The sequence below is a fragment of the Stegostoma tigrinum genome, chromosome 7 (genome assembly GCF_030684315.1).
Source record: "Stegostoma tigrinum isolate sSteTig4 chromosome 7, sSteTig4.hap1, whole genome shotgun sequence".
NCBI lineage: Eukaryota > Metazoa > Chordata > Chondrichthyes > Orectolobiformes > Stegostomatidae > Stegostoma > Stegostoma tigrinum.
The window spans coordinates 37,355,752-37,380,499 of record NC_081360.1 but is presented as its reverse complement, the minus strand read 5'-3'; the positions used below and the strand labels follow the sequence as shown (position 1 = coordinate 37,380,499).

Genomic DNA, 24,748 nt, shown 5'->3' with positions numbered 1-24,748 from the left:
GGCACAGTAGGATAATCAATAAACTGGGTTTAAACAGTGTTCCTCATTTCAACCAGTTTAGGACAACACCTGGCACATGTATCAGGCTTAGGTTCTGAACAACCTCCAGTCATCCTTGATAAATAATTATATTTAGTTTGACTGTTTCTAAAGTAAAATCTAAGTCATACACTTTAAACTCTTCAACCCCAAATTTCACCAAATCCAAGGCAGAGATGTGGCATCGTAATATGCAATCATGAGAAATATCATGGCAGGGGCTTCCATTGGTACATTCAACTTGATGCTATGTGAGTTTTTCTCTTTCAGCTATCTTTTCAGAACAACAATCTTTTCAGTGGTGGGAGACAGATTTACACAGAGGTGGAGATGACATCCCCCAGCTTAAATGTCTGAAGCCAGTCCATTTCTATTTGGCTGCAACACCCCTCAGCTGATTTTACAGCCAGTAGATCCATTCAATGCTTGAGTTTGGGCTTGTACCCCCATCTGGGAAGAACACCAGTCTCCAATAGAAACAGATGGTCAAGAGTCTCTGATCACAGCAGCGCTACTGGGAGTGGTGGCCGCTGCTGGGACTGCAATTAAGTTGTAATACCAAAGGAGAGATGGAGTTGGACATAGGGGTTAATTTGAGGCTTTGCCAAGGTCAAGCTGGTAGCTGCCTGTGGTAATGTTTGGGGGATTATGTTCTCCACTACATGGGCTGGTGCAACATGATGGAAATGAGAGAATATCATGAGTTGGGAGGGGTGGTGAGTATCTACATTGGGCATAGGGTCCTCAAACATTAGGCACGTCCCTCTTCCCCAAGATGCCAGCAAAGCCGAGATGCCACTTGACCTAATTGCTGGCAGGTAAAACAGTGGGAGGAGGCTCGAGCTGACAAGGCACTTTTCCAGCATTCATCAATTCTTCTTTTCCCAATCAAGACAACATTTTACACATTTTAATTAAGTTAAAATAGAAAATATAACTAATATATGGGTATATTCGAACAATGCTTCTCACATGAATTGTGGAAGCATATATCAAAGAGCAGCAGCAACTTTTATTTACATACTGTCTTTAAAATTGTAAAGTTTCAAAATAAATTCCACAGGACCATTACCAAACAAAATTTAACACCTAGAGACAAGTAAATATTCAATTTGATAACAAAACATCTGGACAGAGGGGTTGGCTCCAAAATGTGCCTTAATGTAGAAGAGAGGTAGAGAGTTGGAAATGTTTACTAAGGGATTTCCAGTGCTCAGTAGCTATATAGGAATGCAAGCCTATTTTGATGGATTACATATTGCAAGCATTAAAGAAGCCTAAAGCTTCTTCTCTGATGCTACAGCTTTGTAAAAAAATATGCTACTTTGATCTTTCTACTGACTTCTGGCAGATGCAGGATTACAAGTGGCATTATTAGAAGAAAGGAGAACTGACAAGGCTTAAGTCTGTCTACAGGACCTTTTATTTTATTCTCATTTTAGGTCATATAAAACATAATTTTTTTTACAATGTTTCAGCATTTCACATTGATACATTGCATTCAATCCTGCGGTTTGCTCGTCTAGACTCCTAACCTTGTTCTTCGCCAGGTAACATCCTTGATTATTTGAAGGTTTCCAAGTCACAGCGCATGCCATGATTTTATGACAATACAGGGTGAGCAGAGGGATGCCAAAGTTCATTTCATGCAGAGCAGGGATTGAACCCTGTATTGTGGTGCTTTGTGACACTACATGATAGCCCTCTAGACAGTGGAGCTTACCAGCCTCTCAGATATTTATCATTCTAGATCCATTTCTCATCTATTACAATTAGACAAGGTTAACTGTTACCAATATGGAGACAGTTGCAAACTATTGGATAGACAGTCTAAAGTAACTTCAGATTACTTAAGGCATGCCTGAACAGTGGTGGAGGTAACAAAATTGGAGTGCATAAGAGGCCAGAATTGGAAAAGTAGAGATTTAAATCATACACAGCATGCAAAAATCAACCTAACTAAATGCGTTTAAAAGTTAACATCTACATTATGAATCCATGTAGCAAGAGAACATAACTTTGCCAAAATAAATATTCCAGTGTGAATTATTAGCCATTAAAATGCTGTAATCTTTCAAGCATTCAGTCAAAAATTAACTGGGTTGCGGTTAAAAGTTATGACTTGATAAGTAACATAATTACTTCCATACTAAGTATAGGAAGTACAGTGCTGCATGTGTCATTTGAGACATGACATGCAGTGGAACTAAAATGTCTTGGAGGAACAAATCACTTTGAGTCTATGACTCTCACCATTGGGGTTAAATTGCTTCATGTTTGGGTTTGTTTTAAATTAAGTGATAGATATCGATTGCCATGATTAGTCGACAGCGCCATCATCGTTGCATCATGCAATGATCACAATGGTAGTATCTGAAATAAATAAACCTCCTGTTTTTGTTTCAAATGGACACTGATAAAGTTATCAAGTCAGAGTCATAGAGCATGGCAACAGACCCTTCAGGCCAACCAGTCCATGCTAGCCATTTTACCAAACTAAACTAGTCCAAATGCCTACCATTGGTCCCTATTTCTCCAAACCTTTCCTATTCGTAAACTTATCTAAATGTCTTTTAATTGCATTAATTGTAACTGGGTCCAACACTTTCTCTAGCAGTTCATTCTACACAAAAATAACTCTCGATGTAAAAATGTTGCTCTTCATGTCCTTTGAAAATCTTTCTCCTCTCATGTTAAAAATGTGCCCCCTAGTTTTGAACCCCTCCACCCTAGAGAACAGGCATTTGTTATTACCTTAACCATGCCGCTAGTGACTTTATAAACCTCAACACGGATCCTCCTCAACTTTCTCTGCTCCAATGAAAAAAATCCCAGCTTTTCCAACCTATTTTTATATCTCAAACTCTCATCTAATAGTGTCTAAAGGTGTGAGGCTGGAAAAGCACAGCAGGTCAGACAGCATCTAAGGAGCAGGCAAGTTAACATTTTGGGCTGAAACCCTTCGTCAGGACTTGGGAGGGGGAGGGGAACCCAGAAATAGATAGAGGGAGGGACTGAGGCTGGGGGTAGGAGAGATTCTGATAGGTGGATGCAGGTAGGGAATTATTGTGATTGGTCTATGAGAAATTTGGAGCAGATGGGTGAGGAGGAGGATAGACAGGTTAAGTCAGGTCAGGAGGGGGAGGGCTGGACAGAGAATAAGGCAAGGGGTGGAGGGATTTTGAAGCTGGTGAAGTCAATTTTAAGGCCATGCCCTCCACCTTTTCCAACACTTTCAATTCCCCGGTCGTTAACACCTCATCTTCACCATGGTCCTACAATCCCTTTATGCCTGTATCCCCTACACAGAGGGCTTAAAAGCTCTCCTGAAGGCCCAACCAGTCCCCCTCCAATGACACACTCATTCGCTTGGCTGAACCGGTCCTCACCCTCAATAATTTCTCCTTCGATTCCTCCCACTTTCTACAATTTCCTACTTGCATCCATATATCACCACCTCTCCTACACTTTACCTAGCCCTTAACCCCTCCTTCTATTTATTTCTGGGATCCTCTCACCCTCCCCAATCCTGATAAAGGATTTTGGCCTGAAACATTGACTGTACTTTTCCTTGGATACTGTCTGTGTGCTTTTCCAGCCTCACACCTATAGACTATGGCTTCCAGCGTCTGCAGTCCTTATTGTCTGCTCTCTCTTATCTAATAGTCCTTGTGTTTACACATGTTATAATTGACAAGACAGAATGTTCTATTCTCAATTAAAGAGTAAGCAAAAAGGCATTGATATGAATTTCCACGTGGCAAAACTTGAATGGGATTAACAATATCACAACATATTCCCAAAATTTCTTTACATGTCAGTATTCTATGCTGGGCAAGTATTTTCTCATGGTTCCTGCTAAGCAAGATATCGAAGACTGCCAAAGTAATTATAATTTAGTAGCTAGAGAAACCTTTTCATCTTGGAGAATATAAAATAAAGTCTTGGAAATGAAGTAGCTGAATACTCAATTGCAATTGTTATAAAATACAATTAAGTGTCACTTTCAGATCTGTGCAAATATTTATAGCTTCAGAAATGCTGCACCCTAAATTGAATGGAAAAGGAATGAAAATGTTAATGAAATAATACTCACAGCAGGCCCTGGCAAGCCAGGCATGCCTCTCTCCCCACGATGACCTGGCAAGCCTGCAAGTCCTCTTAGTCCAGTTATACCTTGTGGACCTGGAGGACCATCTGGACCCTGAAAGTTGCAACAGCGACAGGTCAGAAGGGCACCAATTAACCATTGTAGAAACAGCCATTGTTGGAAAACAAGGTTGTCATGTAAGATCCAGCTGCAGTTAATATCCCATAGAACATAGTCCAAAACAGCTATGGCTGGCAGCTTATACTAAATATGAAAGTTTCAACATAATAATGACTTAAGTGTGGTGAAATCCTCATGTGAGTGAATGCACATAACATTTTGCCATGCAGAAAAAGTTCAGGCTTCCTTGAAGCTTTGCATAGTTCTCCCCCAACTCTTTGGGAATCTGTGAGAGCTGGTCATTCACATCCAATGTACGGCTATGTAAATGAGTAGCAGTGTTCCCACCAGCTAATTAGAACTTCGAGGCTGCAAGATGCAGACTCACCTGATTTAGGCACATCTGGGATTTCCGGAGATCAACAGCAACTTACTTTTGTGATTTGTTTTTTTCTTAAAAAATTTAGGTACCCTCCAGAATCCAGAAACAAAAACGCCAGAATTTTCAACTCCTGCTTCTAATGCATTGACCCAATGAGTATACCCCAAATCTACAAAATATGCACTATAATGGCCACAGAGGAAGAACAGCAGCAACACGCAGCTGAGAGTGAAGCACCATGGCTGAAGCCAGCAATACACTCGGGACTACTATGATTGTTGTTGCTGAATTTGTTCCTTGTCTATCATCAACTTCTACATTTCGACACAGGGATATCTTCAGAAATTTGCTCACAGTTTCCAATCTTTTCAGTATCAATCAGATTAACGGATCATCACATTGATTGTAATTGACAGTTTAGTTTCCCAATATGTTGTGAAAAGAATGTTTATGTTATGGATCTGTTTCAATGTTGCAACCAAAATAAACTCTCTTGAATTTCACACCATAGGTGGAACCACACCTGAATTTGTACCAAGATAACAAAGTGTGGAGCTGGAAGAACGCAGCAGGCCAAGCAGCATCTCAGGAGCAGAAAAGCTGATGTTTCGGGCCGAGACCCTTCATCCCCGAAACATCAGCTTTTCTGCTCCTAAGATGCTGCTTGGCCTGCTGTGTTCATCCAGCTCTACGCTTTGTTATCTCGGATTCTCCAGCATCTGCAATTCCTATTATCTCCGAATTTCTACCAATATTATTTGACGAATGTGTGCGTAATTTTACCTCTATTTGTTTATGTAAATAAATTATTCAGAGTAAAGTATTTTCAAATCCCCTCGCTCCAGCTCATAAGCAATCCATCCAATATGAACAGCTAATTGCTGAATTTATACAGAAGGTAGTGCCATTTTAGAGTTGCAGACCTAATTGCACAGTTAACTGCTTCAACACAGTTACTCACCTGGTTATAATTATTTCACTAAATTCACCACTACTTCAAAAACACAGCGTAACAAGATTAAAGTTTTATCCTGGCATGAACTAATTCTTTTTGAAAATTCTAGGGGCTCAGTTTGAAGTAACTGTTTTAAATTACTAAATCATGGAATAATAACTCCAATCAATTCTGACTTGCCATCCTGTTCTAGATCGATATCTTATTCCTTATGCGCTCGACTTTCATTCTCATGTTATTGCATCTGTCTTATTGAAATGCAAGTTTCTTGAGCTTGCTTTTGTCCTTTCTGTGAGGGTTGTGAGCTGAACGAACCTGTCACATCTCCTTTGGTGATATTTCCTAAATCTCCGGTCAATCTGCTACATGAACCTTTCAAGATCTGATCTATATGTCTTTGAATATTGAATTTCTGCTACTATTCCTTGTTATCCATTGGCAGCATGTGTCAAATCTCTCTTCCTGAAAAATAGACAGTTTTGGTTCCTTTGTTACGCTTACAGACTTATGCAAGCTTGCACTTCCAGGCCAACACATTTTTAGTTTCCTTTTGTATTAAATTCCTAGCATTACAAGGAATGATCATTACGTGTAAAAATATGTAGTTCTGTACTCCTTAAATAATACATGCAAACAGTAATAATATTTGGTTGCACATTTTTCCATTGTAAGAGGCTGAATAGTACCTATGCCAGCAGCTCAGTGCTGGGGATTTGGTTGATTAATGAACCCACAGAAGTAGCAAAGCCAGCTAAACACTTCAGTTTTCATTTATTACTCTGTGTAACATCTTGATAACAAGAAACAGTAATTGATAAAACATTTTTGTAGATTTGTCTTTTCCTCACCGACAGTTGATTAAGGGAGACTCTGGCACAGGTACGGCACAGTGGGAAGCTCTGAATCCAAGCCCCACTCTGGACTTGATAACCATGGAATGGTCATAGACAAACCAAACAGCCTAATGATCAACCTGTAAATGCTTCTGGTATAGCAGACAGTAAGAGTAGGACAATCTCCTGCTCCATCATGCTTGATGTGAATTGGCACATCTCAAGTTACAGACTTTGATGACAGACTAGCAACTAGTTTCAGGAAAACCTTTTGCTATGGAAGCAAATCACATACAACTTTATCCATGTTATATACCATTAGGCTTGAGGAGGAGGAAGGAGAAGGTAATGGGTTGGTCGCAAAGTATGGAGAGCCCATGTGACCGCTGGGGTGTGAGTTCAAGTCCCGGGGCGGCCTATTTCTTGGGGCAGCACGGTGGCTCAGTGGTTAGCACTGCAGCCTAACAGCGCCAGGGATCTGGGTTCGATCTGGGCGACTGCCTGTGTGGAGTTTGCACATTCTCCCCATGTCTGCGTGGGTTTCCTCCGGGTGCTCCAGTTTCCTCCCACAGCCCAAAGATGTGCAGGCTAGGTGGATTGGCCATGCTAAATTGTCCGTAGTGTTCAGGGGTGTGTGGCTTATAAGTGTCTAAATCAGGATCTTTAACTCCACCAAATGTTGGTGACAAGGCAGTCATTTCCCTGATGGACAGCTTAGGCCCCCTAGCCTGGTGGGGATTCAATCAGTGATAGACCCCACAGTATTCAAGAAAGTCAATGCAGAAGAGAGAGAGGAATTGGGTCAATCAATTAGTAAGTGGGGAGGGAAGGCCGCATATCAACTCATTAAGGCAGAGAAGAGGGTTTGAATCTGTGGTAAAAAGAGATGGATAACCAGCAGGAGGATCAGGAGGAAAGCAGATCAAGCCATGCACACAGGAGTTTCGAGGCCAACCAGTTGGTTTGTTGATGCTAGAGGGATGTTAAAAGTCTTGAGAGGGATGAAAAGGGGACAAGTCAGGAAGTGGGGGGGGCAAGTGAGTTTCAGTGGGTAGGTTTAGGGGCTATACAGAGGACGTTGGAAGCCTCTTATTAGTGGGGGTGTAGGAGCATGGGTGGATCTACAGAGTGTCAAGGCTCTTCAAGCTAGATCCAGGAGATAAATGTGAAGACAACAACCTCCTGAATCCAACAAGTCCTTGCCTTGATAAAACAGTCAAATTCCTCAGACTCTGGAAACTGAGGTATTGTTGAAACCGTTCAGCTCTCAGCCTGGCATTCGCACTTGTCTTCTTCAAATGCATTAACAGCACCCTCCATCTTCGGTTAAAGCCACAGAAGGTAAGTTTGACTCTGAAAAACAGGTGCTTCATATTTCAATCTCAAACCTGACCCAAATGCACCTGATTATTTTTGAAGTTAAATTCTGCTTGTGTGTATGGATCATGGAAAATATAGATTGCATTTATCATGCCTATTTGCAGAACTAGATAAGCTTCAAAGCTGAAGAGCAGGACAGAGAGAAATTTTACTTTTGATGACTAAAATATTAATACCATGCCTACCTATAACAGCACAAGAAACACTCTGTACTAATTAATTTTAGATTATAATTTTAAAACTTAACAGTACTTACAGTTGGACCGTCGTCTCCAGATTCACCTTTATCACCCGGGATACCAGGCGTTCCAGGAGGGCCAGGATCACCAGTCTTTCCAGGTGGGCCAGTGTCACCCCGAAGACCTGGGGGTCCTTCTTTGCCAGGAGCCCCTAAGGGACCGATCGGACCTGGGTCACCCTGAGAAAGAGATAGGAAAGGCACAGATAATTTCTAACATGTGCCAACATCTTCTTATTCCCCAAATTTTAGTTTATTAGATACTGGGGAGGGAGGTTATCTTAACAGAACAGTGGGATAGCTGATTGAGTGGCCCAAACCCGGCACACCTTTGGCTGCATTCTATTTAGCGGGAATATTTCCTTCAGCAGTATTGTTTGACACTGAAAAATACCACATTAATACCAAAATCTTCATTTTTTAGTCACTGAATAGCATCAGATTAACTCGGATAACAGGTACCAGTTTTATGCTATGACACTCATATCATGACACGCGACTGAAACACCCACTTGTAGATCTTGGGGTTAAGCTCACAGGTACTTGAGGGATTCTGAGGGAAGACGTGCATCAGCAGGGATGGTATCCAGCAGTAGCCTGAACACAAACTGAATGAGCTCTGGAGAAAATTCCTTTTTGTTATTTCACTATTGAAGTTAATGTCACTCACTCTGTTGTTTACATGATTATTTGAAAATGAAGCACAAATGGATGTCAAGGTTGATTCAAGGAAGGTTATGTACATTGTAGGCCATTGGCATAGTCTCCAGCAGAAATCTCTCACATTTTATGACCAGTGATGAATTACTTCCTCAGAATTCATTACTTACAGTTGCTCCTGGTGGTCCAACTCGACCTGCTGGTCCAGGAAAGCCAGTGGCACCCTAGGATTACACAGAGGAAATGTTTCATAGTTATAGTCAAGATCAAATGTATTCTGATAATATTTTCGATGGCGTTGTTAATCCTTTTGTGATTCTCAAGTGAACCAAAATTTTATACAATTATCCTAAAGATCTATTAAAAATTAGCTGAACAGTAAGAGATTTAATATAACTCTAGTGTAGGATTGGTAATAAAAGGGACAATATTATTAAGTTTGAATGGCAACAAAGATGGTGGGATAGAGATTAATGTCTAGCAACCTATAGGAAGGGCAGAGCGGCAGATCATGAAAGTAGATTAAACTGTACAGGGCTATTGTCAGATTACATCTCAAATTTAGCCTTAGTATGGATCAGCAAGACACAAGACAGTGCAGGGAACAGCAAGGGCTCCTTGCACTTAGACTCTAGGGTCTGCCTTCTCTCAGCGGCAGCCAACATTCATGGTGGTCTTCCTGGGACTGCAAAGCTGTCAATATCTGAGGTACAAGTTCCTCCCCCGAGAAAGGGGAAATCCCACCTCCAGGTAATAAATGCAACACAGAAATCCCACCATTCAAAAAAATCCCCATTGTTGGATGTGTTAAAGCTTAATTTAAAGCTGAAGAGTCCAGAAATATATGTATATGTCAGTAATAATTAAGTAAAAATGTTTGATTTTGAATTAACAATATAAAACAAGATAAATTCACTTCAGAACAAATATTTGGTTATATAGGTGCATAACTAGTTGTACTTCTTACTCTGGTATACATGGGTTAGAGTATTCGCGCATGACCACATCATCAGTATGATTGATAAGAACGGACCAATCACAATTTGATGTAAATAAATTATATCGAAACTTTAGTGTATATATCCTTGAACCTCTATTACTAAACTGGTTGAATAAAAACATTTTAGGGCGTGTTCAGTCAGTTTGAGGCCATTTATCTGCCTGGAAACTGCCTCTAAAATGATGAGAACCAAGAGAGAACATGATACAGAAGATGCCGGAACAAAACAAATCGAAAAAGAATCAGTTCAAAATAAAACTGAGGCATAATTTTACCGAAAAGGGAAGATGATGGAAACAAAGTGCTGAGAAAAAAAAATAGTTTAAACATTTTTATCTTTATTTAGTAGTTTCTTGAGCTATAAAAGTGAATGGTTGTTTGGCCCATTTGTGATTCTAGTCCCACAGAATGCAACTCAGTCTTTAAACCATCCAAATTGGTTTAGCATTCCAAACATTCCATAGCAGGTAAGAATATTTCCAGGTGGGCTGATCAATACTAGCTCAAGCTTTGGATCTGGTAAATACCGCACGGGTGAACTGGATGTACATTGTTCAGTCACCAGGAAGATCCACCAGGAGTGAGGTAATATTGCTCCACAATAGCTTAGAAATGACCTGGGAGTTTGCGACAACATCTCTGAATTCTATGAAATGCTATGGCTAAACAGGGCTAAGGACACCCATTGGTGCACTGCAGCATGTGCACTACAATAACTCATAAATATTAAATTAACAGCATTTCCCAACCCACTGACTTCTACCACCGAGAAGAACAAAAGCAGATCACTGATTCACTATAACAACAATAATGGGCAATTGTATAGCATCTTTAATGCAATGAAGTATCTCATGATAATTCATAGGAGTGTCATAATATAAGCTTCCCCACCAAATCACACAAGATGATATAGGTCAAATCACAAACACTTGGTCAAATAGTAGTATCTTAACAGAAGAAAGAGAAGCATAGCAGTACAGGGAAAAAGAATTCTAGAGTTGGGGCTAAGGCAACTGAAAGTGAGGTCACTAATGTGGTAAAATTTTAGATGCTCAAGACAGCAGAATTAGATGAGCACAAATATCTTGGACAGTTGTGGGGGTTATAGGAGACAACAGAGAGGGGGAGAGAGAGAGAGAGAGAAAGAGAGACAGAGGAAAAAAGCCAGGGAGACATTTAACGATAACAATGAGAATTTTAAAGTCAAGCTGCTGACTGAATGTGTGCCAATGTATGTCAGTGAGCATAAAGATGACAGGGGATCAGAGCTTGATGGTCTCAGACAACAGAGTTTTGGATGGCTTCTGAAAACAAAGGGTAGATTGTGGGACTGGAGCCAGGAATTTGTTGAAATTCTCTAAAGACATGAATGAGGATTTCAGAAGTAGAGGACCTGAGTCAGGGGTGGTCGGAAAATGTTACAGAGATGGAAATAGGCAGTCTTAGGTGATGGCCTAAATACATGATCAACAGCTCAGCTTGCTGCCACATGTGACACGTGTGAATTAGGAGTAGGAGCAGATCCATTGACCTCTCAAGCCAGTTCTGCCCTTCATTAAGATTGTAGTTGATCTGACTGGTGACTTCAACACTTTTCTGTCTGCTCACCATAATCCTGGGCTCCCTTGCCAATCAAAGGTCTAGCTGACCCAGCCTTGAGAATATTCCATGACTCAGCTTTGTTTGCAGCCTGGGGTATTGAATTCGATGACTAATTACTCTCAGAGTAAACCATGTCTTTTCATTTTCATTTTAAATAAGAGACTCTTAATTTTTAAACTCTGCCTTATAGTTCTGGGACTCACCATAAGGGAATCTTCCTCTCAGAAGCCACCCTCTCAAGTTCCCTCAGGATCATGAATACTTCACCAAGATTACATCTCATTTTTGAAACTCTAATAGCTATAGGCCTAAATTACTCAATACTTCCTAAGAAGATGCCCTCTTGATTCTAGGAATCAGTGTGTGAATCTCCTCTAAACTGTTTATAATGCATTATACCATTCCTTATGCATTGAGACCAAAATAGAACACAGTAACGTTGAGGTTGGTTGGCTCGCCGAGCTGGTTTTTTGTTCCACAGACATTTCGTTACCGTGCTGGGTAACATCCTCAGTGCAGCCTCTGATGAAGTGTCGGCGTGTTTTCTCACCTGGTTTTTAAATTCTGGGGTCGGTTGCGATGGATTGCTACACTTCTAGGTTTCCTCCGTAGTGGAATGTATATGGGATCGAGTTCAATGTGTTATTAATAGGATGCTTCGTGGAGTGCCATGCTTCCAGGAATTCTCGTGCTTGTCTCTGCTTAGCCTGTTCCAGGACAACACCAATATCCTGGGACAGACTAGGCAGAGGCAAGCATGAAAATTCCTGGAAGCATGGCACTCCGCGAAGCAGGCTACTAATAAACACTTTGAACTCGAACCCATATACATTCCACTACGGAGGAAACCCGGAAGTGAGGCAATCCATCGCAACCGACCCCAGAGTTTAAAAGCCATATAGGAAAATACACCGACGCTTCATCAGAGGCTGCACTGAGGATGTTACCAAGCATGGTAACGAAACATCTGCGGAACAATAAACCAGCTCGGCGAGACAATCAACCTCAACACCTGCAACCCAAGCTGTAGATCTACTCCAAAACCTTAGTGACACAATACTCCAGATGCGATCTCAGTAAGGCAGACATTTGGGAAGCAATTTGCTTAGTCACAGACTATTTCCAGGCTGATGGTTGAAGTCAGTAGCTTGAAAAAAAGGCAAAAAATAAATGTTTTCAATCTTCCTAATATTCAACTGTAGTAAAATATCTGCATATCCATTACTGGATGTTGGATAAGCTATGAGATAAGTTAGCAAAAGTAGAGGAGTTGAGAGAGGTGGTGGTGAGGTAGAGTTGGGTGTCATCAATGTATATATCGAGATTAAACTGTTGTTTTGGAAGTTATCACCAAGAAATGTACACAAGAAATAGGAGGAAGCAGATAGATAGATTTTTGAGGGATAAGTGTGCAAGACCAAGAACTGGAGTCATTGCAGCTAATACACTAGCTATAATTAGATAGATAAGATTAGAATTAACTGAGATGAGCTCTCCTCGACTGGGTGACGGTGGACAGACATTTAAGGAGGACAGTGTTGTGAACCATACCGAACCCCACAGACAGCCAAAAAAACAATTTTGTTGGGGGGTGCGAGGAGGTTACTGGGTTTACTTTTGTCACAGTCACATGGCCTTCAATGTTCTTCTCTAATTTACACAACATTCCAACTTGAACATACGCTGCTCATTTTTAACATAATACAGTCTTCAGCAGCACCAGACAAAGTCATTATCCCAGTATCAAAGCAAAAAGGTGCACAACAAATCCAGTGCTCCCAGTGTCATCCATTACCTGAGAGAAAAAGCATAGCCAGTAAGGGCCAAGGTTTAACTGTTGTTTGGATGATTGCACCAGGTAAATTCTGAAGTGTTATTTATGATCAGGTCATGTTGTAAATCCCAGAATTATATGCAACTACAGAATTACAGTAACTCTACTACAGAATCAGAATTCATACATGCAGCATGTTATGGTATTTGAAAGAACACATTAGAAAATAACAAACCTTCCCTTCCACTCTCCAGCTAAATATATTTATGACACTTGGTATGAAGGACATCAAGGATTGAAATATTGATATCAAGCGAAAAGCTGAGAAAACAATTTTTGAAAATTATACTTACAGGCGGTCCCTGTGTGCCACGTCCACCTTTTAAACCTGGGACACCAATAGGTCCCTAAGAAATGAATTAGGAAGCGATAAGTGATGCACTACATCATTCATAATCATAACAAAACTGTTAATTATTTCTATCATACTAGTAAGTGCTTTAGCAATATCCTTACTGGTGGGCCAGGGGATCCTGCTAGTCCTTGAGGTCCTGGGGAACCAGCGTCACCTTTCTGGCCTGGCTCACCAGTTTCACCTTTACCTCCAGGCTGTCCATCATTACCCTGTTTCAAATAAAATTGAATAGTTTAGTGGCTAAATACAATGCACAATAGATAGAAAAATTATCTTATGGCTGATACATACATTTTTCAGCACATAATCATACTTTCACCAAAATTTGAGTTTCCAGAGCAGAGGAATAGGGTGATATTTCTTTTACTGGTCTGCGATATCTTCACCAATGCAAAAGAGTTTCCTCATTAGATTTCCTCTTATCTAACTTATGTCATGATCAATTTCTTGCTTTACATTTCTCAATGGGGCAAACTGAATGAATAACAGGTAAAAGTCAGGATTGAGGCTATCCTACTATTTGGCTCAACACCTCAACCCACTCATTATTTAGAATCATAGAATCATACAGCACATAAACAGACCCTTTAGTCCAACTGATGCAAGCCAACCAGACATACCAATCTGACTGAGTCCCATTTGCCAGCATTTGGCCTATATCCCTCTAAACCCTTCCTATTCATGTGCCCATCCAAATGCCTTTTAAATGTTGTAATTTTACCAGCATCTACTTCCTCTGGCAGCTCAATCCACACATGTACCACCCTCTGTGTGACTAAGTTACCACTTAAATCCTTTCCAAATCTTTCCCCTCTCACCTTATATTTATGTCCTCTTGTTTTAAAATGCCCCCACCTCAGGAAAAAAAACCTTGGCTATTCACCCTATCCACGCCCCTCATGATTTCATAAACCTCCATAAGGTCAAGTCTCAGCCTTTGATGTTCCAGGGAAAGAAGTCTCAGCTGACTCAGTCTCTCCTTATAACTCAAACCATCCAGCCATTGCAACTTAATTGTAAATCTTTTCTGCATCTTCTCAAGCTTAACAACATCCTTCCTATAGAAGGGTGATTAAAATTAATGCAGTATTTTAAAAGTGGACTAACCAATGCCCTGCACAGCCTAACATGACATCCCAACTTCTGTACACTACTCTGATTGATAAAGGCAAGCGTGTCAACTCCTTTTTCACCACCCTGCCTACCTGCAACTCCACTTACAAGGAACTATGCATCTACCCTCCAAGGTCGCTTTGTTCAGCAACACTCCCCAGGGCCCTACAATTAACAGTATAAGTCCTCCCCTAATCTGCCTACCAAAATACCTTACATTTATCTAACGCAAACTGCATCCACTGCTCCTTGGCCCATTGGCTGATCTGAACAGGTTTCCTTGTACTCCAAGATAATCTTCTTCACTGTCCGCTATCCCACCTATTTTGGTGTATTCTGCTAACTTAATAACTATGCCTGCTTTATTCGCATCCAAATAATTTATATAAATGATGTAAAACACCGATCCCTGTGACAGACTACTGGTCACAGACGGACAGTCTGAAAAGCAACCCTCTCCCACCACCCTCTGACTCCTACCTTCAAGCCAATTTTGTATACAATTGACTACCGCCCCATGGATTCCATGTGATCTAACCTTATTAACCAGTCTACCTTCATATATTGGGAGGTCTTGGTTGATAAATGCAATTTGGCTATTATACAGATCTATGCTGCTTATTGACAAATTATGCGAGGCATAAATTAATGACCTTGTGTAGTTACTGTAATTAATAATAGTAATTTCCACATTTTCCAGTTGTCTTTATCAAAACTGTATGCCCATAAAACAAATTTGTTCAATGAAGTGAGGTGATTGATGTGATTAATTGCTTAACAACAACTGTTCATGCAAAACGCATCTTCAAGTAACCGTGTGATTTAAAACAAATTAAATAGGCACAAGGAACTCACAGGTGGTCCAGCAAATCCGACAGCACCAGTGGGGCCAGCTTCACCACGAGATCCCTGAGAAAGGCAAATGGAAGGCTCAGTTCTGAAACGTCTCAGACCAGTAAGAGATTTGTAAAGGCATTACTTGTAATGTCACATAAACTACTTCTGATCTGAAAGTTTCTGTTGTAGCAATACACATTTCAGTTGAATTTGAAAAACAGAGAAATATCATTGCAACCATTTTTAAAATTTAATTTTCAGACCTACTTGTATTTTCTCTTTAATCGTGTGGTTTTAGGGCCAGATCTCAGGATTTGTGTTTAACAAAGATTGGTGGTAAAGACAACCAGGGCCAGAATTATCTTGAGACTAAGGCATCTTTAGAACTTTGTTTATTGCCTGTTAACATCATAATCAACTGTACATAGTAATCTAAGATATACCAAGCCTTATATCTGATCTTATGTGATCATATCATTGTGAAAAGACTGTTACGTGCACGTTTCACTCTTCAAATCTAGTTAATTCTTTCCACACTGTGCTCTGTATGTCTTATTGCAGAGCAGTTTCTCACTTCATAGAAAGACTGTTCCAAGGCCCAAAAGTTTTTACACAATATCTAACATGTTGTACTATTTCTTCTTTTCTTTAGAGTAATGTCTAGTTGCCCTTTGAGCTCATTCACGCTTTCCATAACCTTTAATACTAATGCATTCTGCAACCTAAATGCTTGAACTTTTTTATACAATTTCTTATTTTGTCTTTCATCCACTGATAATTGAAGCATTTGCTGCAAAATGCAATCTCTCTGATTCAGTGTTTTCAATTCAATTCATGCTCCTTAAATTGTTGATGTGTCTCTACATCAAAATGCAACATTGTCCCTCCTGAGATGATTCTTCAAACAAAATAAAAAATCCTCTGTATGCAGGCTGTAGTATCACACATTCAATCATATATCCATATTTAATTAAAAGAAGACAAGGGCAATACATGTAGATGAGATTCTTGGTAAATTTGCAGTCAAGGCAGGAACATATTAAGCAATGTTGATAATGTCTGAATGCACCAAGACTGTAAACCTCAAATGATTACATATAACTTGCCAATGATCCCTTATTAAAATTTTTACTATATAATTGCTATTAAATGCATGAATTACATTGGTGTGCCACAGTGTATAGTGCAGAAAAAAAACACCTACATGCGACAAAATAAACCTGCCATTGAAAATTTAGAATGGTTCAAGGCAGCAATGGAGTTCTCAGGAACTAAATGAACCTGTTGACTTTCAGATGATGACCAACACCAGTCAAGGTGTTTAAAAGTGATCAAACAGCTTGAAATAAACTCGTTATGCGCAATAGAATTATGGATATGGACTCAAATTTGATGCACAATCTGGTCTCCTGCAGCCATTTGAACCTTGCTCATGGGCTCAAGTTTGTGCCACAGCCTATACTGTGTGGAAGACAATGACTTATTATAATTTTTCCTGAAGTGGCCCATTCATGACTAGAAGTTGGGTCACCATCCAATTAATTGTGGCTGGCAGTGCTTTGAAGATTGAGGTGTTTCCACAAACAGCAGGGGGGGAAAAAAGTCAAAGAAAGTGAAGGAGAATTGCGTCAAAACAGAGGCAACCCTTCTTCCAAACTTTTCTAATGCAGTTATGAAGATATGCATTTCTAATATGATTGGCTGGAAGTATACACATTTTCAGCTAACTGTAGGTATATCTTGAACATTTTTTTAAAAGTGCACATTTCAAACCAAAAGGCAATGTCTGCACTAACCACAAAGTTGCATTTCTGAAGGACACAAACTGCTTTATGGAGCCATAGAGTCTATAACTAAGTCAATGAGAGAGCACATAACCCAGAACCTGATGTATACAAAAATAGATTAGGTTTTACTAAGAGATAGAAAGAGTACAACAGGCATCTGAAAGCAAAACAAAAATTTTACACCCTTTTTTTATATAAGGCATCTCAAAGCTAAGTGTTTATGATTAGAAGGCCCACTAGAAAACGTTATTGCTGACAAACAGAATTATTAAGGAAGAATTTCAAATCAACTCTACAGTCTCCAAGAGACCAAGAAAATAACATTAGCCGCAACTACAGAGGCAATTGTTCCAGTGTAAAGCAACCCAGTAACAGCAGCTACATTGAAAAATATTCCTTAAGGCCTTGGACAATCTGTGAATAATTTTATTTTCTAACTTTACTTATTACTTAGTTATGTCTTAAAATCGAATACTTTGCAGGATTATATTATCCAATTTTGCATGCTTATGGGATGTTGTGTGTGTTGGTTTCTATTGTTGAGTAGTTAGGCAAATTCGTACATTTTAAAACATTTGTTCATTATTTCTGCATCTTTGCATCCGTGAGATTTATTAAAAACAAATCTAGTTAACTTAAAGAACTTGTCTGACTTATTTCTCATAGTAAAGTATGACTATTCAAACAATATTGTTATCAATTTAGGATAAAGAGGCAAGTCAATTCAGATCTTCTAATGTGGTCATAACAGTAAAGTGCGTGTGTATATATATGTGGGCATGTGTGTACTTTTATTTATATACAGCATGGTGTGCTAGCCTGCTGATCTGCTGCCAGGAGTTCACCTCCAGGTAGCTGGGCTAGTCCCCTTCAGCTCTAGCTATTGATGAACTGGAAAATAATTACAGTCTACATTTGAGATACCAATGCGTAGGGCTGGATGAACACAGCAGGCCAAGCAGCATCAGAGGAGCAGGAAGGCTGACATTTCGGACCTAGACCCTTCGTCAGAAATTCTACATTTATAATTTTTACTTACTGGAGATCCACGAGAACCCACAGGGCCAGGAAGTCCAACAGAGCCTGGTTCACCCTGCAATTTGTTTTTTATATTTTAAAAAAGGAGAGTTACCATTTATAAGATAAAAACACAGTAAAAATCAAGATTTACATTAAAGGATAGCCTATTTGCTTTGTGCCATAAAGTTCTCTGGCACTATAAATGATAATAAGATGGTGCAGTTGATGCACTGTTTTACTTAAGGTGACTATAATAATTTATTACCTTAATCCCTGCAGGACCAGCAATACCCGGTGGACCAGGAGGACCAGGCAGACCCTGTTACAAAAACATAGTACGGAAAAAATCATACCATAATTATTGACATAAGTAATCAACAACAAACAACAAAAGCTGGAAGATTTTATTCCTCTGACAGAGTTGAGAGAAACAGGTCCTGATATTTACCCAAAGCTGGAACAGGAATGAAGAGTGGCAGGGGAAAGGAATCGGGAGGGTTTTCAGGTGGGAAACCCAGAATTAAAAGTTCTCCATTTGTCCCATTTAATGTTAGGGTACCTTTTTCATTATGTCAACATGCTTCTGGTCTGCCAGCCTGATTAAACAGTCAGCAACTAACTGTCAGAACATGCAGCAGATAAAATGTTTCTTCCTGCATGGGCCTAATGTCTCAGGACTAATACCAGCATGGCACAGACTTTTACAGAAATGTATAGCTTACAAATAGGCGATTCAGCCCCACAGATCTTTGTTGGAATTGATGCTGCACATGAATATCCATCTAGTTTAGTTCATCTATTAACATATCTCTTACACACTTCCTTGATCTTGTACTTACATATCCTTCATATAGTGGCCACAAGAGCACTAGTATCGTGGGGCCTATGAAGAAAAATACACTGAGGATCTAGGACTCACATCCTGCTCCTAACTGTTGCAGACATTAGGACGGACCAAACAGAAATGGGCCTAGCAAGCGTCAACGGGGAGATGCACATTTGCAGCAGTGAGGTGGCTTTTTGCATGATCCTATCCCATTACCAATCATCCCACCAACACAACCCTCGACCTCAAATGGATCTGCCATGTTAATAATTTTATTTCTAACATTTTTTGCATAGATGTTCACAATTAAGTTGTGCTAATTAATGGATACCCACAAACAAAAAAAAGAGAAAAATGAAGAGTTTACTTACTCTAGGACCTTCATTACCCAGACTGCCTTCAGATCCTTTTTCACCTCCAACGCCCTGTCATAGGAAAATAAATACTATTAGACAGGAACTCAGCACAAAATCATTGGAATTAAACATGCACACACACGTGCAATGCAAGAGGTTACTCACTCTTTCACCTTTAGGACCCGAAGGCCCAGAAGCTCCTCGTTCCCCTGGCATTCCTTGCAGACCTGGAGGACCTGGATCTCCAAGACTGCCAGCAGGTCCAGGAAAACCCTAAAATAAAAGAAAAAAATTAAGTACTTCTGACGTGGTGATTAATAGGGCACTCAAGTATGGTTGGTGTAATTGGAGCTCAGTTCGAAGTTGCTTAAGTAAATAGCACAACAATTAATTTTTGTGTTTTCCATCAAAGAATTCCCACATATTTTATATGATCTTGAAGCCAATAATGTAACACCTTACAATTTGAAATTAGCTCATTACAAGTAAGACAATGGATTCCAAATCCACACAGAATAAACACACAGGTTATTGAGGCATTGACTATGTCGGGGGGAGGGGGCAAAGTTCAAATCTTGGCCTGTTCGGAAATGTTTAATCTCAATGGGACAAAGTATTCATTCAACAACAGGCCCTAACATGCTGATGCTAGGACAGGAAATAAATGTCAGCAAGATTCTACATCACAAAAATGACTGTGGTAAAATCTGAGTCAATACATATCAAATGAGGACATGTCTCTGCTCAGCTGTTGATGCCTGGTGTCATCATTTACTGGAATCAAACATGAATATTGGTCATTTGCGTAAGACACAAAAAGGGCCAGTAACGCCAGTGGAGTCATGGCATAGATCCAATGATTATGAGAGAAGTGGAAGGAATTAGAAGGATAACTTCCATTCATAATGCACTATCCCAGTTCCCCGAATATCCCAAATGGCTTCTCATTCAATTAGTTATTTTTCTAAGTGCAGTCACTCATGTTGCACATCAAAGCTTAATTGAGTGAGTGGAAATTGGCAGATATAATCAGAGTGTAACAATACCTTAGCTCCATCCTTGCCAGCAGCACCTGGAATACCTTTTGGGCCGTGAAGACCGGGAGGGCCAGGTAAGCCACGCTCACCTGGAATGCCACGTTCACCCTACAACAATTCATCAAATAATATCAGCAACAGATTGTTATCTTAACTACATCCCATATGTTCCACAACATGTTGCAAGTGTACTTACTCTTGGGCCTAACTGGCCGATTGGACCAAGATCCCCAGGGATGCCCTGTCAAGATACAAATGCAGGCAAAAAAGATATTAACAAAATTGTTTACACAATATAACATTCCCTTATATTATTCTACTGTGTAAAATGGAACTAAATATTTTACACTCTTTACTTCCAGAGCTGAAGTAAAAATATTAGTTCTCATTTCTTTTAGGACCAGATGTACTGTAATTAATTTATTATAGAATGAAAAATAAACAATAATTCAAACTATTAATCTTCTGTGCCTCTATTAAGAATTTTCTTTGAAATTTCAATTTTGAGCACTGGAATTTTATCCAGAGTATTTAAGTATATCCAGGAATTCTTCATAGTTTCATTCAAATGTCTCTTATTCCCAGCTATTCATCAGTTCTTCTAACAGAACATTAATGAATAGATTGTTTTGAAAACGTTGTTTATGAGTTGTAGGCATTGCTGTCTAGGCCAGCGTTTTTACCATCCTGAATTGCTTAAGGCTGGGTAGTTGGTGGTGAGTTGCCTTTTGAAAACTGCAGCCTTTGGGGTGTATACATCCACAGAGCATTTAAGTAGTGAGTTCCAGGATTTTGACTCATTGGCAGTGAAGGTACGGTGATATAGTCCCAATCAGGATGTGTATGGTATGGAGGAGAACTTGGATGTGATGGTGGTTTCCTATGCTTCTTCTGTCCTTGTCCTTTTAAGGGGTAGAGATTGTGGGTTTGAAAGATGCCCTTCAAGTAGCCTTGCAAGTTGCTGCACTGCAATCCCATGGATGGTACACACTGCTGTTACTTTGCATTGGTGGCGAAGGGGGCGAATGATGTTGCAGTGCCGATCAAGTGGAATGCTATGTCATAGATGATAGATGGCAACAATCTTCCTGAACATTGTTAAAACTGAACCCATCCAAGAAAGTGAAGAGTATTCCACTATACTCCTGACTTGTGCCTTCTAGATGGCAAACATGCTTTGGAGAGATAGGAGGTCAACTATTTGCCTCAGAATTCCCAGCTTCTGACAACATCTCATGTAAAGACTTCTTTGCAGAATCGTGGAACCAAGGCAATGCAATAAAACCCTTCAATAAATTTGTAGTCTCAGAGAAGTGGTATCGATCTTGTGTGGATCAATGTTTATTTTTATTTTGGCGCATTACAGAGCTAACCTAATTCATCAATTTAAGAGCTAGTAGAAAACATGTTGATGTTTGCCCTGACTACTTCTAATCTCAAAGCTAGCTTGAAATTGTCAGCGGAAGGTTTCTGCTTGTTTATTCAAAGTTTCTGTAGGAGCAGGCCAAAGAAAAGATTTTTTAACAAGTTTCCAAAACCCCATTTTACGGCTTTCCCAATTTCCAGCTGTTGTAGGTCTCAGAGGAGGTTCTAATGATCCTGCTCCAGGATCACTTGATCGATTTACAATATTTAGTATTCCCAAACAATGCCTAGTTCAGTAAACTAAATGGGGAAATCACTCAAAGGTTAAGGATAAAATCAGTAAAATGGCAAGCAGGGAAATAAGGAAGGAGGGTAATTGCACAAAAAACAGAGGACTGTAGTACATGATAAATATTATAGAAAGTCTAGAAAGATGAATTTATCAAATGTAGAAAAAATGGAGCAAATGGTCATTTATTATGGAATAGAAGAAAAAAAGAAAACAAAACGTTTAAAAATGAAAAGAAAATTAAACTAATGCCACACATGCATGTACTATTACCGCTCAGTAAACCGTTAAGCTTGAAAATGGTAATCAGAAAAGTTTAGATTTAATAACGTCATTGTTTTGTTATTTACTATCCAAGTCTGCTTATGAAAAAACTTTATTGCACTGAGCTAGCAGCTAAGCTCCTTGTCATTCAGTTGTATCCAGTTTGCTATTTCCCCAACAGCAATGCACCAATTTCTTGGAATTTCCTCTTTGATAGGAGTACACTAATCCCTTTACCAAACTACAAAGGTTCAAAATACTTGTGCTATCTCATGACAATTTTGGAGAGTTGATAAACACAACATTGATAACAGCACCTCCAACCCAAGAACAAATCAGTTAAATAATTAAAATTTCTTTATTAGACTATGTTACACAACATTAGCCGATTTAGGTTCGATTGAAAAGGCAAGGAACAATAAGATAAAGTAAACAGAAGTACATTGCACAAGGGAAAAATTATGAAGACTGAAGTAGTGAAAAGGAAGAATAATCAAACGGTAAATTAGAAATGAAGGATGCTAGAAGTCAGAAATAAAAACAGAAATTGCCTGAAAACAATCAACGTGTCTGACAGCATCTATTGAGAGAAAACAGAATTGATGCTTCAGATCACCCTTCTTCAGGTTCAGGCAATTTCTGCTTTTCCAATAATCAAACACTGGGTTGAAAAAAAATATGAAATGAAAGAAATCTGAAATAAAAGCAGTGGTAAAGGCAGTGAGAACTGAACTATTTTTTAAAGACAAATGATGATAAATAACATACAACATTTAGCAGGAAGGAAAACATCCAGGGATAGCTTAAAAAAGAAATTATTGCTGCGGTATGATCTTTCGCATTACTACTGTCAAATTTTGAGGATTTTCTAGCAAAAGTTTGTTCAGATTTTAGTTTTTCTCCAGTCAATTGATTCTGATTTCCCCGACAAATGCTTTCCAATTTCTAATGTAGTAGAGGCAACAATTTACCTGCTCTCAGGATATTTCATTTTTCAATTAAATTATTCCTCAATAATTAGTTGAAGTAACTCTATACACAGAATCATAGCGTCATACAGCACGGAAACAGATCCTTTGGTCCAACTCATCCATGCCGACCAAGTTTCTTAAAACTAAACTAATCCCACTTGCCTGTATTTGGCCCATATTCCATGAAACCTTTCCTATTTATGTAACTATCTAAACACCTTTTACATGCATAACAATACTTACATCTACCACTTCCTCTGGCAATTTATGCCACGTATAAACCAACCGCAGTGTGAAACAAGTTGCCCCTCAGGTCCATTTTAAATCTTACTCCTCACGCCTTAAAAATATGCCCCCTTGCTTTGAACTCAACCACCCTGGTGAAATATCTTTGCTGTTTGCTTTAGTAGATAAATTTGAGTTATACTGTTTTGTTCAAATTAAATTACTTGTTATTTGTTCATTTCATTGGTCAGTATTCAATACATTTCTGAATTATTTTAAATTTATTTCCTGTGCATTTAAAAATAACTCTATAAACAAACCAAAGAGGTTTTCTCTTACTGGACTAAAACAGAAAACGTTTTAGCTTTTTCTCAATAACCACAAATTTTGTCCATAAAACACGTTTCTGAGTATGGGTATTTTTCTTTCTGGTTATTTTTGGAAAAATTCTATTAGTAAGCTCAACATATTTGTGTTATTGCTATACCAAGCACACTTTTACTTGCTTGTTTGGACATTTACAACTGAAATCAGGCCCTTACAGCAAACATTTGGCTACCACTTTTGAGAACAAACCTGGCAAGAAACCTAAGCATATGTACCTTCCATAAGGTCAAGTAATTGAAATATGAAGTAAATATATGAAACCAAGATGTGAACCCACTCATTTCAGATTAGAAAAGAAATTTCCTGGTCTGAGCAGCATACAAGAGTGTACAGAGATCACTAATTGAATAGGGAGGTTTATATCTGTCCCATTCATAACTTGCTACCAAAATCAGCTGCAAACATGTAACTACAACTGACCAAAGTGTAGCATTTATACTGTGTTGTAGCTCTGTTCAACTCGAACATATTCCCATTTCCTGCAGGTTAGTGTAGGTAAAACTAATACCTTAGGTCTTCAGTGGAAATGTTACTTTTCAGTATTTCTTTGAATTTCATCTGAATTGAATTCAACCTCGGTGGCACAGAGCAAATCATTAAATTTTACTTTATTTAACCCATTTTCATGATGCCTTACTTGATACAGTTTATTTACAGTAGACTTAAATGTGAAATATATAAAGTTTGATTGTGCTTAGAAGCATAACTGTGTCTATTTTTGTAAGATTTCTGTAGACTCAAACATGAGCTTACCCAGTTTTCCCCCTGCAGGAATTGTAACCT

At 39.1% G+C, this 24,748-nt stretch overlaps 1 protein-coding gene across 1 annotated transcript in view; it reads right to left on the bottom strand.

The window, feature by feature from the left end:
- col5a2b (collagen, type V, alpha 2b) overlaps positions 1–24,748 on the bottom strand; it is a 273,485-nt gene that overhangs the window by 43,254 nt on the left and 205,483 nt on the right. Inside the window, exons 32-43 of the mRNA XM_048534084.2 lie at positions 20,661–20,705; positions 20,474–20,572; positions 19,593–19,700; positions 19,443–19,496; positions 18,511–18,564; positions 18,265–18,318; positions 15,457–15,510; positions 13,590–13,697; positions 13,427–13,480; positions 8,868–8,921; positions 8,056–8,217; positions 4,136–4,243 (exon numbers count right to left, since the gene is read on the bottom strand). Of these exons, the coding sequence (XP_048390041.1) occupies positions 4,136–4,243; positions 8,056–8,217; positions 8,868–8,921; positions 13,427–13,480; positions 13,590–13,697; positions 15,457–15,510; positions 18,265–18,318; positions 18,511–18,564; positions 19,443–19,496; positions 19,593–19,700; positions 20,474–20,572; positions 20,661–20,705 (954 nt within the window). The remainder of the gene's footprint in view (positions 1–4,135; positions 4,244–8,055; positions 8,218–8,867; positions 8,922–13,426; positions 13,481–13,589; positions 13,698–15,456; positions 15,511–18,264; positions 18,319–18,510; positions 18,565–19,442; positions 19,497–19,592; positions 19,701–20,473; positions 20,573–20,660; positions 20,706–24,748) is intronic.